The following is a 15145-nucleotide window of genomic DNA, read 5'->3' as shown; positions in this document are numbered from 1 at the left end:
CCGTTCGTCGACACTGCTCATAGGCAATATATGCTCTTTTAGCTCTACCATCTAAGTGTGAGTTCCATGTTAACTTCTTGTCAAGGGTAATACCAAGGTACTTCAGCTCGTCAGAAAAATTTAGACTGTAGTTTAGAATCCTTGGGGGTATTAAGCCCGTGATTCTTCTTTTCCTGGTAAAGAGGACCATCTCAGTTTTCTTTGGATTTATAGATAGTGAGTGTTCCTTGCACCATGTTTCTATTAGTCGGAGAGCAACTTGTGATCTCTCACATAGTGTGCTCTCAAACTTACCGCTTTGCAGGACAGCAATGTCGTCTGCATAGGCTATTGTGTAGAAACCGTTGCTGCTGAGTTGGTCAACCAGGGTATCTAGAACTATGTTCCAGAGTAGTGGTGATAGCACCCCTCCCTGTGGACAGCCCCTCGTAACCATGCCTCTAACAGAAACGTCTTCTACATTTATGCTTATTGCTCTATTAGAGAGCATACTAAATATCCATTCGCTTATGGCCAGGGGAACATTCCTGACGTTGAGCTGTTGGGTGATAGTTGGAATGTGGTTTTATCAAACGCTCCCTCAATGTCTATGAATATACCTAGGGTGGATTCTTTATTATCCAGCGATCTTTCAATTCTTCCCACTACATGATGCAGTGCAGAATCGGTAGATCTTCCCGAAGTATATGCATGTTGATTTGGGTGAAGTGGGTTATGGACCAGAACTTCATCCCTTATGTACCTCTCGCATAGCCTTTCCATCGTTTTCAACAGAAAGGATGTTAGGCTAATTGGTCGGAAAGCCTTTGGTAGGGTGTAGTCCATCCTACCTGGTTTTGGTATGAAGACCACACTTACCTCTCTCCACTTCCTAGGAATATATCTCAGAACCAAAGAGGCTCTGAATATTTCCACGAGGTGTGGCAGAAGAATATCTAGTCCCCACCGTAGTAGGGCTGGATATATGCCGTCAGGCCCTGGTGATTTGAAAGGGGTGAAGCACAATATGGCCCATTTTACCTTTTCCTCATTAATCATTGTTCTGGCGAGATGCCAGTCGTTTGTTGACGGTATGATTGCTTCTTCCATCCGGTTTGGTGCTGTTGAGACACTAGAACCGGGAAAGTGTGTTTTCATCAGGACCTCAGCACTTTCGCGAAGGTTGGAAGTTTTATTCCCATCTTCCTTCGTTAGTATGCCGACATGCCGATGTGGGTCCTTTGAGAGCGCTTTTTGTAACCTGGAAGCCTCCGGGAAATCTTCGATTTCCTCACAGAAGGTTCTCCAAGCAGCTCTGTGTCTTTGTCTGCAGACTTTTTTAAACTCTCTGAGATTTGATTGGTAAGAATCCCAATCCTTTTTGAGTTTGGTGCGTTTTGCTCTATTTAAAGCTGTTCTTGCTGTCTTCCTAAGGTGTTCCAATTCAGTGCACCACCAAGAGTTGGTTTTGCGACTTTCCTGGACCATCCTTATTGGACAGGATTTTTTATTTTGTTTTGGATAGATACCGCATACCTTTCCAATTCTGTATTAGTTCCTGGAGTTGAAGCCCTTTCATTCCGCAGAGCATCTTCTAAGAGTCGGTTGTAGAGTTCTACATCCGTCCTCTTAGGGTCGCGCGATTTGAGATAAGGCTTTTTTCCAGACTAATATTATAGGTTAGCCAGCGGTGGTCGGACATAGAAATATCCTCCGATACTTATATGGCGATATCAATTATGGCTTAATCCCATACAAACACAATATTTAACTTAGACATGCCACAAGACAACAGCAAAGCCTTAGTACGAACTGGGGAGCGGACGTTAGAACTCTACTCACACTATATAAAAATCTAATCGCTCCAAGATCCTTTATGGATGCCATCCTTACTCGTCTGCTTCAACAACAAGTCTAAAAGGTTTATACACCATTCAAAATAACGCTTTTGAATAATATACGGTGAATTTAGAATAGCTCCAATAATAATCCTTCAGGCCAAACTCGATAAACTACCATTATATTTAGGAAGACAGGAACTAATATTATCATATGCAGCGAAGCGGTACTCTTTACAATATCACCATACCATTCACTCCTCGAATATTCAGCAGGCAAAAACCCACATTCCCTTTTATGAAAGATGTAGATGAATCATAAATAAACTAAACCTTAAAGTTATCGAAATCTACCCTAGCAAAATGCTAATTCCCCCTCTTTGGCTAATATCTTCTAATCATATGTATTTTAATATATTACCAAAAAAAAAATAAAACGGTAACCAATCACCATCTAATTAATTTTAAATATTATAGCTTAATTTCTCAATTTCCCTCCTTCAAACAGTTATTCACTGATGGATCTAAGACGGAACATTGTGTAGCATTTGCCTTTGTAATAAAGGATGAAATAAAGCAATATAAACTAGTGAAACTCATACTATCTAAACAGGAGTAATTTTTGCAATATATAAAGCCATATGTTATGTTACAAAAAGTCCTGCAATTAACTTTCTAATAATTACAGACTCACTAAATTCTTTAGAAATGATCTCTAAAAACTATTCTTCCTATCCTGTGGCCAAAATCATTAGACAAGAATTGCACAATCTAAATTACAGAAATATTGCTTTCTTGTAGGTGTCATCTTATATTGGAATCAAAACGACCTGGCAGGTAAATATGCACGAGAAGCCTTAGAGGACGCAACTATTAAGATCTATCCAAAAACTCCTTGAATATAGTCGACTTTGGATATCTGATAATACGAGATCCCCTACCGAAATATTGTGCTTGCGAGACACTTGTTCGTTGCACAGTACGGAAAGAGGTGAATGTGGAATCCCGGAGAATTTGAAATAAGTATTCTTAAAGTGCGGTGCCAAAGTGATTATTCAATATTTAAAAGCCATGAACTATATAAAATTTGATTGTGTACTATTCTATGGATATTAATATTTTTTTTTCGCTCAAAGTGATACTTACAGGCTGATGCGAGTTTGTCAAAAAAGTATGATTATGTTTTGGAATCACTTTTCCCAAGGGTTTTCAGTTATTTATTCATGTATTACACGTTTTTATTGCGTATGTTTGATAAGAAGTGATCAATTTTTAATTACAAAAAGTTTCAGTTTATGTCTGTCTGAATTGATTTTCAAATAATTTTATTTAATTTCCATAAAAAACTAAAAAAACTGAAGGTTTCTTATTATTTGTAAATTGCCCATAGCAAATATAACTAAGTTTTCCTTCAATCGACTCACTCGTTTTGAAAAGGTTGCAGATAACCTTCATAACACTTTCATGGTTTAAAGTTAATTTCTACATAATCTGACGTCACCATAAGCATGAAACGTGATGGACTAATGACTATTACATTAGCGTACAAGAAAAGGTGATAAACAGAATAATTAATCATCAATTTTATAAATTTAGATTAAATTAAAGCGGACAAATAAATCAAATTCTTAATAGAAAAAAACTATATATCTATAATAAAAGAACTAATAAATGCGTAAATAGAGATACACTCAAAAGATGTAAATAAAGGAAAAATTTTTAGATATTTAATAAAGAACCTCATTTGAAACAAGCAGCCTAGATATGGTCTTTTCCATTTGATTTCCTCGTTTATTCTCAGGTGACTGTCTCATAACGCTTGTTTGTGACGACCAAGTTGATTTACTCTAGAGGGGAGTCTATCTCTCTAAGACATTATTTATGATCTCATAGAGATAGACTTTTCTAGGCCTTTTCAAGGAAAGGGATCCTGTTTAGATTGGAGTGGGTGCTCAGTTACCGGAAATGACGGACGAAGAATATGGCAAATGCCGAGGAGAAGGTGATTTTTCGTTGATTCCGGCTGGCGGGCTTCCTTATGGAGGTCGGTGGCCACTTAATAGAAACACTGTGTTTGCATATTAAAAAACAAATTGGGCTTTCCTTAGTTTACAACGAAATTATAAAACCTCAGAAATCCAATCTCACCCTGTCCATGCTTGTTTATTATAATAGGACTCCTTTTGTGTTCTATATGAAACAACACAGAAAATCGAGTTCTAATTTTCAGGATGAATTTGAATGTATCTAAATATTTCAGAAATGAAACTTGTCGATAGAATTCTCATGTATTCTTGGCGTGGATTTTTGTCTTTGGGAATACTGTTCTCATCTCTAAATCAATATAAATATACAAGTGACATTATCATTACTAATGTAGATTTTATTTTATAAAGAAAATAAAAGTTATTCATAAATGATCTTTAACTTACCAACATAGGAATATTTGGCACAACAACTAGGTCATGTGGACTACCTGTAGACAATTCTTTGTCGAAATGGTAAATTTTCTGTAGGTTAAATGTAAGTGTTCCGTTGTCGTGTATTGTAATATTTTTCCTTTCCCATTTTTCTCTACAAAAAAAAATATTTTAAAGAAGCTTAACAAATTTATTTGTGTAAATAAAGTAAAAGTCATAATCAAAAAATAATAATTGCGAGGCAAAATACATGAGAAATATAACTATTGTATAAAAGTTACTTTTACGGAAACCAAAAAGGACAAAAATGTATTGACTTGTTAATGGTAAAACTGACAACAATTTTAGATGTTTTGAACTGATCATCTTTAATTAGGTTTTTAGTTCAGGATTTTACTACTTTTTTAATCGGCTAGGAAAAAATTGTATGGTTTGATTTAGAATTAAATAATGTGTCTAAAAAATTAAAAGAACATAAAACCAAAAAAAAACACTAAAACACATTATGCATGAAAAAAGTTGAGCCATTAATGCTTTTTGATAAAAACGTTTTCATTCATTTTTGCGTTGCATAAATATATTATAACGATAACGGTTTTCCGACACGCAAATATTTATCGATGCGCGAAACATGGAAATTTTAAGTTAATTCCGTCAACTCTTAACATTCGGCTTTGTAATTTGTTTATTGTCTTTAAAAAGCCAAAAGCACGGGGAATTATAAACCTTTAAAATCAAATGATACGTTCTTTGGATTCATCGGTATATGCGAAATGAAGTCATCCTCTCCTTTGTATTTTTTCCTGATGATCGGTGCCTCAATGATATTGATTATCCTGTTCACAGTAAGTCTTATTTCATTAAACAGTTGAGGTTGATTAATGTTACGCAGCATGCTTGTGTCACGCTTGTATTCTATATTCTATTGATGTGTTGTTCAAGTAATGGATGGGGTAGACTATTATTGTAATTTTCTGGTTTGACATGTTTGAGGTGACGTTCGCGACATGTGGTATCTTTAGAACTTCGTACAGTGTTTAATCTGCACGAAGTCCTAAAGATCTTAACTGGCATCTTTGGAGTACGAAAAAGTTAGCGACAGAGGTCGATCTCGGAATTGCAAATATTAATAAATATAACTCATAGTTCATGGAGATAACCTGTGGTATAAAGGAGGAGAAAAATAATAAAAAGCGGATTATTTCCGCTTATTTTAGATGTTCGAACAGTTACATGGTTTAAATTCGATAATTAATAAATTTGGGGCCTATTCAAAAAAACGTTTCAAAACGGCGATTGGTATTTTTAGTTGCGCATATTTTGCAATAAATTTTTTTATACAGGCTGTGATATGTTACAGTGGCCAATACCAACTTCTTTATTTTAAATATAATACCCTGTATATTAGTCAATTTTTAAATTTACCAAAATATTTAAAATATTTTAGATAAGTGTTTTTAGATTTATGCTATAAATTTGCTACAATACATTGAAAAACTAATTAGTGATGCTTTTTACTTTTAGAATAATGTTAAAAAACAAAACAAAAAACTACATTGATGTAAATGTAGAAGATATTTAAAATACTCGCAGCGAATGTCTTGGCAATATAATCTTAAATAGAAATTTCTTCTAGCGCTACTCAATACCTCAGGCGTGACCGATCTAATTGCAAGCGTTATTCGTCTTTTTAAGTCAGCTAAGTTTAGTTTTGTACATAATATTTTCCACATATTTCCATTAGAAGAAGTCTAATGACGTCAGATCATGAGATCGTGGTGGCTATGCCATCGATTTTCCCCTTCCTATCCACCGATTTGGAAATATTCGGATGAGCTACTGCCGAACATTGATTTGGTGATGGGGTGGTGTTCGATGTTGCTGAAACAACTTCTGGGTTTGCTGAATTAGGATATAAGTTTGCCGAAGTTGGTATGATATTATTTTTGAGAAGTAAATGGCTAAATAATCATCGCCATTTAAACTGCCATCGATAAAAAACGGTCCCATGATATGATCTCCTAGAATTTCTGCCCATACATTAACCTTTTCAGAGTATTGTGTATATTCTTTTCTCATCCAGTGAGTATTATCTCTAGATCAATAGCGGCAATTCTGACAATAAGGGTGCCCGTGAACTGCAAAGGTACACTCATCAGAAAACAACACATGTTTTGGATATATCTAGTGTATCACATTGTTTTCAAATACTTGGTCACAAAAATACGTTCCCCCATCAAAGTCGTATTCTATGAGTTCCTACATTGTTATTAATTTATAGGCATGCATTTTAGTTTGTTTGAAGTTCGAATTATCAATAAATGGTTAACATCAAATATTTTGGCTATTTTTCGACAAGATGTGGGTTTTCGGTAAACTCAAAAATAATATCCAATTTAGCATTATCACTTATTGCAGCGTTTCTAAACTTTTTATCATTTGCGACCCAATTTTTTATAATTATTGTCACAGCGTCCCCTCTCGTACAATAACAATATATCTATGCAATAATAATGTACCTTGAGTATTTTGACAAAAAAAATACAGTAAAATCTTACTGTAATTACCATATTACCGAGAATAAATAAATTTATTGATGTGGCAACACCGATTCAGAACCAATCGCCCTTCTTCGCGATAAGTTTCAATATTTTGAACATTCTCGATTGTCTGTCGGGCGGGCATGTTTTCGACGCTGAAGTACCTGAGGGTCTTAAAAGTACCCTTGTTTTGGACGCTGTCGGAAGGATTATCGCAGGTACCAGATATTAGACATAATTAGGGTTTAATGATGGTCATTGAAATTTACTTAGTTACTATAGAAAATGTCACACTGAGAGTGCAGTACGGGTAAGATACGGCAATGCTTTTCTTATGGAGAATAAACGCGCAGGGTTGTCGGTTTTCTCCAGCTGTTGATTGCTCATTGTCTCACAGGACCGGCTTGGATAAAATGCATCTGCCGGCAGTACGAATAAAATATTTTATATCATGTATACGTATACAGTAGAACAAAAAGGCATTGATGGGTTATTGACAACGAAAACTATGAATTTTGCATATAAAACGTCAACATGAGATATACAATTGAATCATATTCATAAGAGTAACATTTGAACACCTCTTTACAAGAACAACATACAATAACTGTAGTTTTAATGTTTTACATAAAATAGAAAAAACCTACATAATTTCTAGGAAAGAATTTGGAAACTTGGAAATGATATTATTTATAGATATTATATATATAATATTCAAATTTCCAATTCTTTCATAGAAATTAGATTTTTTCTATTGTATGTAAAATATTAAAAATACAGTTATGTTGTTTCTATAAATAGGTCTTCATTTCTTTTGTAAAACTTCTGCTACAAATTACTATCATTACCATAATCACCTAAATATGGCCATAAACTTGTTTGTCATAATTAGTATTTGATAAACTCCAAGCTTTCCCTATTTCACCCCCTACCCATCCTAAGGATGGGTAGGGGGTGAAAGTGCTTTCGGAAAACGAAACTACACTTCAAAATTTAGTCCGAGTTTCAACAGAGAGCATGGAGTCCCATAAGTTTAAATCCGGTGAATTATTTAACGGTTGCGCTAAACTCGTAGTGTTAAATGTGTTAAGTTTTTTACAAAATACGGAACAACTTAATGTAAGTGCTGCTGTAAGACGTACTTCGTTGATGACTGGTGTTAGCGAAAGAAACATTTACAATTTCAAAAAAGAAAAAGAACAGAGTGGAACGTTGAAATCGACAAAAAACGTAAAAAACGAGTGCGTCAATCAAATTCTAGAATATTCACATATGACGAGGGTGTAAGAAGTATTCTACGGAGAATTGTTCATTGTGTATTTTTCATGAAAAATTTGCCGAAATTCTTAAAGCATATACATAACTTCATACAAGGTAATGAGAATATACAGCCGTTGTCTCTTTCTACTTTATACAGACTTCTGAAAGATATTGGATTTGTTTATAAGAAACGTGGCCGAAGAAGCATCATGGTGGAGCGAGAGGATATTATTCATTGGCGCCATAATTATTTGAGAACTATACTACGTTTGCGAAAAGACCATTGCAATATCATATATTTGGACGAATCGTGGGTTAATGTTGGCCAATCTATAAAATACGAATGGTGCGATACTACGATATAAAACAGTCGTGATGCTTTTCTCAAAGGTTTAAGTACTGGCTTAAAAGCACCTACTAAACGAGGTCCACGATATGTTTTATTGCATGCAGGTTTTTCAGGGGGTTTCCTTCCTGGCACACAGCATGTTTTTCTGCCAAAGAAAAATGATGGCGACTATCACGATGAAATGGATGCCGCATATTTTGAGTCGTGGTTTAAGGAGACATTAATATCAAATTTACCAAATAATGGTCGCAGGAATGTCATTGTAATGGACAATGCATCGTACCACTCCCGTAAAGAGAGATTCCCTAACAATTCCTGGAATAAAGCTGCAATCAAGGAATGGCTAGTGGAAAAAGACATTTTTTTCGAGGAGTGTTATTTGAAATCCGAGCTATTAGAAGCAGCGCGTGCTTTTAAAGATCAATATGATAAGTATCATCTTGATGAGTATGCTTCACAACATAATGTTTATATTTTAAGGCTTCCTCCATACCACTGCGAATTGAATCCTATAGAAATGGTGTGGAACCAAGTTAAGCGATATGTAGGTACCCATAATACCACTTTTAAAAACGACGAGGTACGCCAGTTGATCGACGACGGTTTCGCAAGCGTCACAGAGCAAAATTGGCGCAATTATGTCACTCATGTTGTTGAGAAAACGGAAACTGAGATGTGGACTGCGGACAACCTGCAAGATAACGTAGACCAATTAATAATACACGCGAACACAGGGGAGAGTAGCGAAAGCGAATCCGACGTCTCGGATGTAGAGGACGACTTTAGTATAATTAATTGAATATCTGTGAGTAACCTCGATTATTTTACACGGTATAACCAATAAAATGTATTTACCAGTCCAATCAGAGTATGGGCTTTTCGGATATTGGGCTGGATGCACGGAAATCGAGTTCCCGGAGGTTCCACCCTGTATATTTATAGCTATCAAGAAATGTAATTTAAAATATATTTGTTAGTTTAATAAAGTATAAATATAATATAATGTTAAATAACTTACACTATAAACCTTATACCTGCTCATCTGGTCAAGTGTGGGCAAGGAAAACCATTATCCCATATGGAATAACACAAGGTTGCTATGCCAAGGAACTAGGTAAACTTATGTTTTGTGTAAAAAATGCGAGACTGCATTATGTTTTAACAAGGACAAAAACTTCACTTCAGATTTCCACAAAAAAAAATTTCATAGTAGGTGTTAAAATTTCGCAGTGATTCAAGTGCGCAACTTGTTTTTTTAATAACATCGCCGGGATTAAAATATGTGCAAAGCTTTTTCGATATTCCCGTTCCTGATAATTTTTCACATATTCACAAAAGAAAAAGTTTTTCTTGGATATTGGGCTGAGTGCACGGAAATCGAATTACCGGAGGTTCCAGCCGGTATATTTATAGCTATCAAGAAATGTAATTTAAAATACATTTGTTAGTTTAATAAACTATACAGTTTTATAATAAAATTCTCGCTAAAAACTTAAGGTCTTTTTATTCTAATTCATGCCTCTTATTTGGCTACTTGAAGGCAATTATTTTATCAATATAAAATTTTATAATAAATAACAGAGCCCGGCGTAGAGATCTGGGTACGGTTCTGTGACTACCACTTGGACCTGTTTGTATCGCCAAGCACAAGGCGTGAAATCCGGCAATTGTGCATTCCTATATTAGCCGTACTGCACTCTCGGTGTGACATTTTCTATAGTTATTAGTTTGTCAGAGAATAGTGAAAAGTGAACATGGAAATTTCAATGTTAGTAAGTAATCATTGTAAAATTTTGCTCAAAGTGAACAGTTTTACTTTTTCTCAAGATAAAGTACTAAAATCGGGAGAAATGTATTGGAGGTGCGTAAAACGGTCGTGTAAAGCGAAGATATTCACGAAAGGGCCAGAAAAGTTAGTGATACGAAGTAATCTAGAACATAATCACGAGTGTGATATCAAGACGCTTAATAGACAGATTGTGCGTAGCAGTGTCAAAAGGAAGGCTAAGGATAGTTTGACCGAAAGGCCGTCCAAAATCATACATAGTGCGTTGAAAGAAAATGTAGATTGCTTGAGCCACATGTCTGTTAAAGACGTTAATTTAATACGAAATCAAATACAGAGAACGGCGAATGGCTCAACCGAAACTGCCCAAAAGTAAAGAAGAAACTATTGCTGCGGTAAATATTATGAATATCAAAACACTTAAGACGAGAATTTTATATTTGCGGTTGAACTAAGTTCTAACATTATCATCTTCTCGTGTAACACTAACATGCGTTTTCTGTGCGGCAGTGAAACGATTTATATGGACGGTACATTTAGTTACTGTGCTCAATATTTCAAGCAATTTTTTACCATACATGTATTTATCAATGGACATTATATACCATTGTGTTATTGTTTACTTCCCGACAAATCGGAACAAACCTATATAAAACTATTTTTAATGTTTTGAAACGCAAATGTGAAGTAATTGGTCTAAAATTCAATCCAAAAATCATTTTCTCCGATTTTGAAATTGCTATCCACAATGCTGCGCGTTTTGAATTTCCAAATGTGCACATTAAAGGGTGCCGTTTTTATCTTATGCAAGCTTGGTATCGTAATATCGGTGGTTGTGGCTTAATTCGGGAATATAAATTGGCAGACAGTGAAATATCTAAATGGCTGAAATATATTTTTGGGCTGCTATTTTTACCTCCCTCAGAAGCCGAAGAATCTTTCATATATGATTTTATGGATATTCAACCAAAGGATTCAAAAATTGAAAAGTTTTCCGACTACTTATTGGACAACTACATTGGCGACCACGCAACATTTCCGTCGGAGATGTGGGCTGCGATGAGTGAGAGTTTACAATTAACAACTAATGCTTGTGAATCGTTCCACTCGCGTTTTAATGATAATTTTTACCATGCTCATCCAAATCTTTTCCATTTTATTGATGTTTTAAAAAATTTTCAAACTGAAACTTACATTAAAATTAATAGTGTCTGTAATAGTGAAAGTAATAGACTTAAAGATCCAAAGAGTAGAAAAAAAATTATGTTCGTTAGAAATAGGATACATGAGTATCAAACTAACTGTATCGATCGATTCCATTTCGTAAAATGTATGTCGTATTTATTTCAAAGTGACAAATAAACCTTATCAAGCTTAATCTCTAGAATTTTATTACCTGACTTTCCATTTACATTTCAATTACACCCAGCATCCAAATCATGTATGCAGAAACAGGTAATTTTATTTTTCAGTGTTGAATTTTAAATTTAGCGTCCAAATCATGCACGCCCTGTCTGTCCGCCTGCATCCCCTTTCCTCACTCCTCAGTTCTGACCGAGACCAGTCTTAGTCGAGTCAGTCCTTCTGTACCTGTTAAATTTATAGTGAAAGTGTATGTTCTAGTTTGCGTGTTAATTGCAGTTGACGGTACCACAATAAGATATCCCAAGCAGTAGGTAAATATTAATTTATATAAAATCATGGATAAATTTTTAACTGGAGCATTAGATACCAGTGAAGCATTAACAAATGCACAGGCGAGAGTGGTTTCAATAATAAAATTAAGAAAATTTTCTCAAGAATACTTAAATGTTGGGTTTACTTTTACTGAAGTAAATGAAGAAGAAAGGCCTTCATATAAAAAAAATTAGCGACGTTACATCATATACAATGATATATTAAGATCAAAAGATATATGAAGATCAAAAATAATCTTTATATTTTTATTATATATATATATATATATATATATATATATATATATATATATATATATAATATATATATATAATATATATATATATATATATATATATATATATATATATATATATATATATATATATATATATATATATATAAGTAAACGTTAAATATTGGGTTTGCAGCAATAAAAATGAAACGTGTACTCTTTTAAATCTTTATTCCAAGCTTTCGGACATTGGTTATGTCCTTCATCAGGGAGCTACAAATGTGATGAATAAATTGTTGGCGTTGGTATAATTAATTAAAAAATTCACTACTTACAAACTTAATGAGGTTGTATCAACGAAGATGTATTATAATGTTAACGGATGTTGTTTACTGTATACCGTGCGGATCATGTGAACAAGTATACTATGGTCAAACATCAAGATGCATTAAAGACCGCATTACATCCCACAAGTCAGATAATAGACTGCATCCTGAAAAAAGTGCATTAGGTGAACATGCATTTAAAAATGGGCATCAAATAGATTATAATAACATCAAAGTAGTAGAACAGGAAAGTAACATCACCAAAAGACTTTTTCTTGAAATGACCTACATTTGCCAAAATAACAATGCAATGAATCATAGAACTGATATTGGTCATCTAAATGAAATGTTCTCCTATTTGTTACTACTAGATAAATGCAATAATAACACAAACAATAATTTATCAATTGACATTTAAAAGAATTTTGTCATAATAATGTCATTTATGTATTTAGAATAATTAAGTGTTTTTGGATGTACAGTAATAATTTTTTAAATCTTTAAACATAAAAATAGGTTTTGTATATTAAAAAAAGATGAGAGACTGTGATAAATTTTATTAACATTATAATACATCTTCGTTGATACAACCTCATTAAGTTTGTAAATAGTGAATTTTTTAACTAATTATACCAACGCCAACAATTTATAACCAATGTCCGAAAGCTTGGAATAAAGATTTAAAAGAGTACACGTTTCATTTTTATTGCTGCAAACCCAATATTTAACGTTTAATTCCTTACGTTGTCAGCAAATACTTCTGGTTCATTATATATATATATATATATATATATATATATATATATATATATATATATATATATATATATATATATATATATATATATATATATATATATTACATTTACATTTATAAAATTGAAAAACCAATCAATACTAATCGATATTATACAAACCATCAAAAACATCTACTTCCGTAATCGAATACAGGCAAAGGTACATGGAAAACTAACACAGTGTATACCAGTACAAAGCGGAGTCAGGCAGAGTGACTCGTTAAGCCCACTTCTCTTTAATATAGTAATGGACGAAATCATACACGCAGTACGTAAAGGTCATGGATATGTATTATTGGCTCAAAAATTTTAGCAGCCTACAGCATGAAACCAAATAAACTTAAAAGACATTTGAAAATACTTCATAGTGAGTACATTACCAAACCCCGAGAATTCTTCGAGTTAAAATTAAAATCACATGAAAAGCAAAAATCATTTAAAAAAAAAACTTTGACTGTGAACGAAAAAACTTTACCTGTCTTTTATAAAGTCTCGTATCAAATAGCCAGATGTAAAAATCCTCACACTATTGGTGAAGAGCTTATTTTGCCAGCTGCAATTCAAATTGTAGAAACTATGTTTGGAGATAATTTTGCCAAAACATTGGAGTATAAACCTCTGTCAAATGATACTGTTGCCCATCAAAGTAGTGATATAGCTGAATATGTACAGCAGCAGCTACTCGAGAAGTAGCGCGACAAGCTGTTTTCGATTCAGCTTGATGAGGCAACAGATAGCAATAAAGATGCTCATTTTATCACCTACGTTAGATTTTGTGATGCCACATCAGTGGTAAAAGAACTTCTTCTTCTTCAAGTTCCGCTCCTATCGGAGATTGGAAATCATTCTGGCAATTATAATTTTGTTGGTTACGCGCCTGAATAGTTCAATTGAACTGCATTCAAACCATTCACGGAGATTGCGAAGCCACGAGATTTTACGTCTTCCTACGCTTCTTCTGCCTTTGATTTTTCCCACTATAAAAGTAAAAGAACTACTTTTTTGCAAACCAATAGAATTGGAAGCAACATCGTTTCCATTATTTGTTATCCTAAATGGTTATATAAACAAAGCAAAAATAGAGTGGAGGAATTGCGTCGGAATATGCACCGATTGTGCTCTTGCAATGTCCGGTAAATTTCATAGTCTACACGCGCTTGTGAAACAAAAGTCTCGAATGTGTATATGGACACACTGTATTATCCACAGAGAAGCTCTGGCTTCCAAAGAAATGTCTCCTGGCCTGAACCTTTAGCTTTAAGGAGCCAATACACATATATTGGATACGAGTTATAAAGTTAATGCTTGTTGTAGAAAACTGGAATTAGGGAGCAGAAATTTAAAGCAAAAAAAACCTAGAAATGTTTGCAAATGTGGATGAATATATTAAAACTTACAAAGTTAAAGAACAACACGTGAAAGTTGTTTTTGTAATGATTAAAAATAATTTAGCGATGCTGACAAAAAATTTGAAAGATATTTTTTTGCCGGCTACCGACTAATACGTAGTTATGAGTGGGTTAGGAATCCATTTCAAATTACACCCGAAGGGCTCTCCACTGCCGAAGATGAAACCTTTATAGACTTCATGGCAAATGCCGAAATCACCAGACAGTTTAATATTAAATCCCTCTTTGTATTTTGTTCAGGGGTAAATGATGAGTTTTGTGCACTGAAAACCAGACCCTTCCGTATACTATTACCGTTTCAACACCTTTGCGAAACAGGATTTTCTGCAATGGCTGCTTTAAGAACCAAATATAGATTGCAGATATATATATATATAGAAAAAGAACTGACAGCGTCTATTTCTAATATTACACCCCGTTTCGATCAACTTTGCTCTGCAAAGCAGGCCCAAGGAAGTCACTAATATCCATTAAACTTGTTGATAATTTAGTATTTAGTGGCCTTTATAATTGTACCTCTTTATCAGTG

The 15145-nt window shown here is 33.9% G+C and overlaps 1 protein-coding gene and 1 long non-coding RNA gene across 6 annotated transcripts in view; both read right to left on the bottom strand.

Annotated features, from left to right (window-relative positions):
- The window catches only part of emp (epithelial membrane protein), a 453476-nt gene that overhangs the window by 88216 nt on the left and 350115 nt on the right, over positions 1 to 15145 (bottom strand). For all 5 annotated transcript variants that reach the window (XM_072526105.1, XM_072526108.1, XM_072526106.1 and 2 more), the window contains one exon: positions 4250 to 4391. In XM_072526105.1, the coding sequence (XP_072382206.1) occupies positions 4250 to 4391 (142 nt within the window). The remainder of the gene's footprint in view (positions 1 to 4249; positions 4392 to 15145) is intronic.
- LOC140436939 (uncharacterized) overlaps positions 11569 to 15145 on the bottom strand; it is a 24011-nt gene continuing 20434 nt past the window's right edge. Inside the window, exon 2 of the long non-coding RNA XR_011950336.1 lies at positions 11569 to 11762. This is a non-coding gene — a long non-coding RNA (uncharacterized lncRNA). The remainder of the gene's footprint in view (positions 11763 to 15145) is intronic.

This window comes from Diabrotica undecimpunctata, chromosome 3, assembly GCF_040954645.1.
Source record: "Diabrotica undecimpunctata isolate CICGRU chromosome 3, icDiaUnde3, whole genome shotgun sequence".
In the NCBI taxonomy this organism is placed as follows: Eukaryota; Metazoa; Arthropoda; class Insecta; order Coleoptera; family Chrysomelidae; genus Diabrotica; species Diabrotica undecimpunctata.
This window is presented reverse-complemented; position numbering and strand designations above follow the sequence as displayed.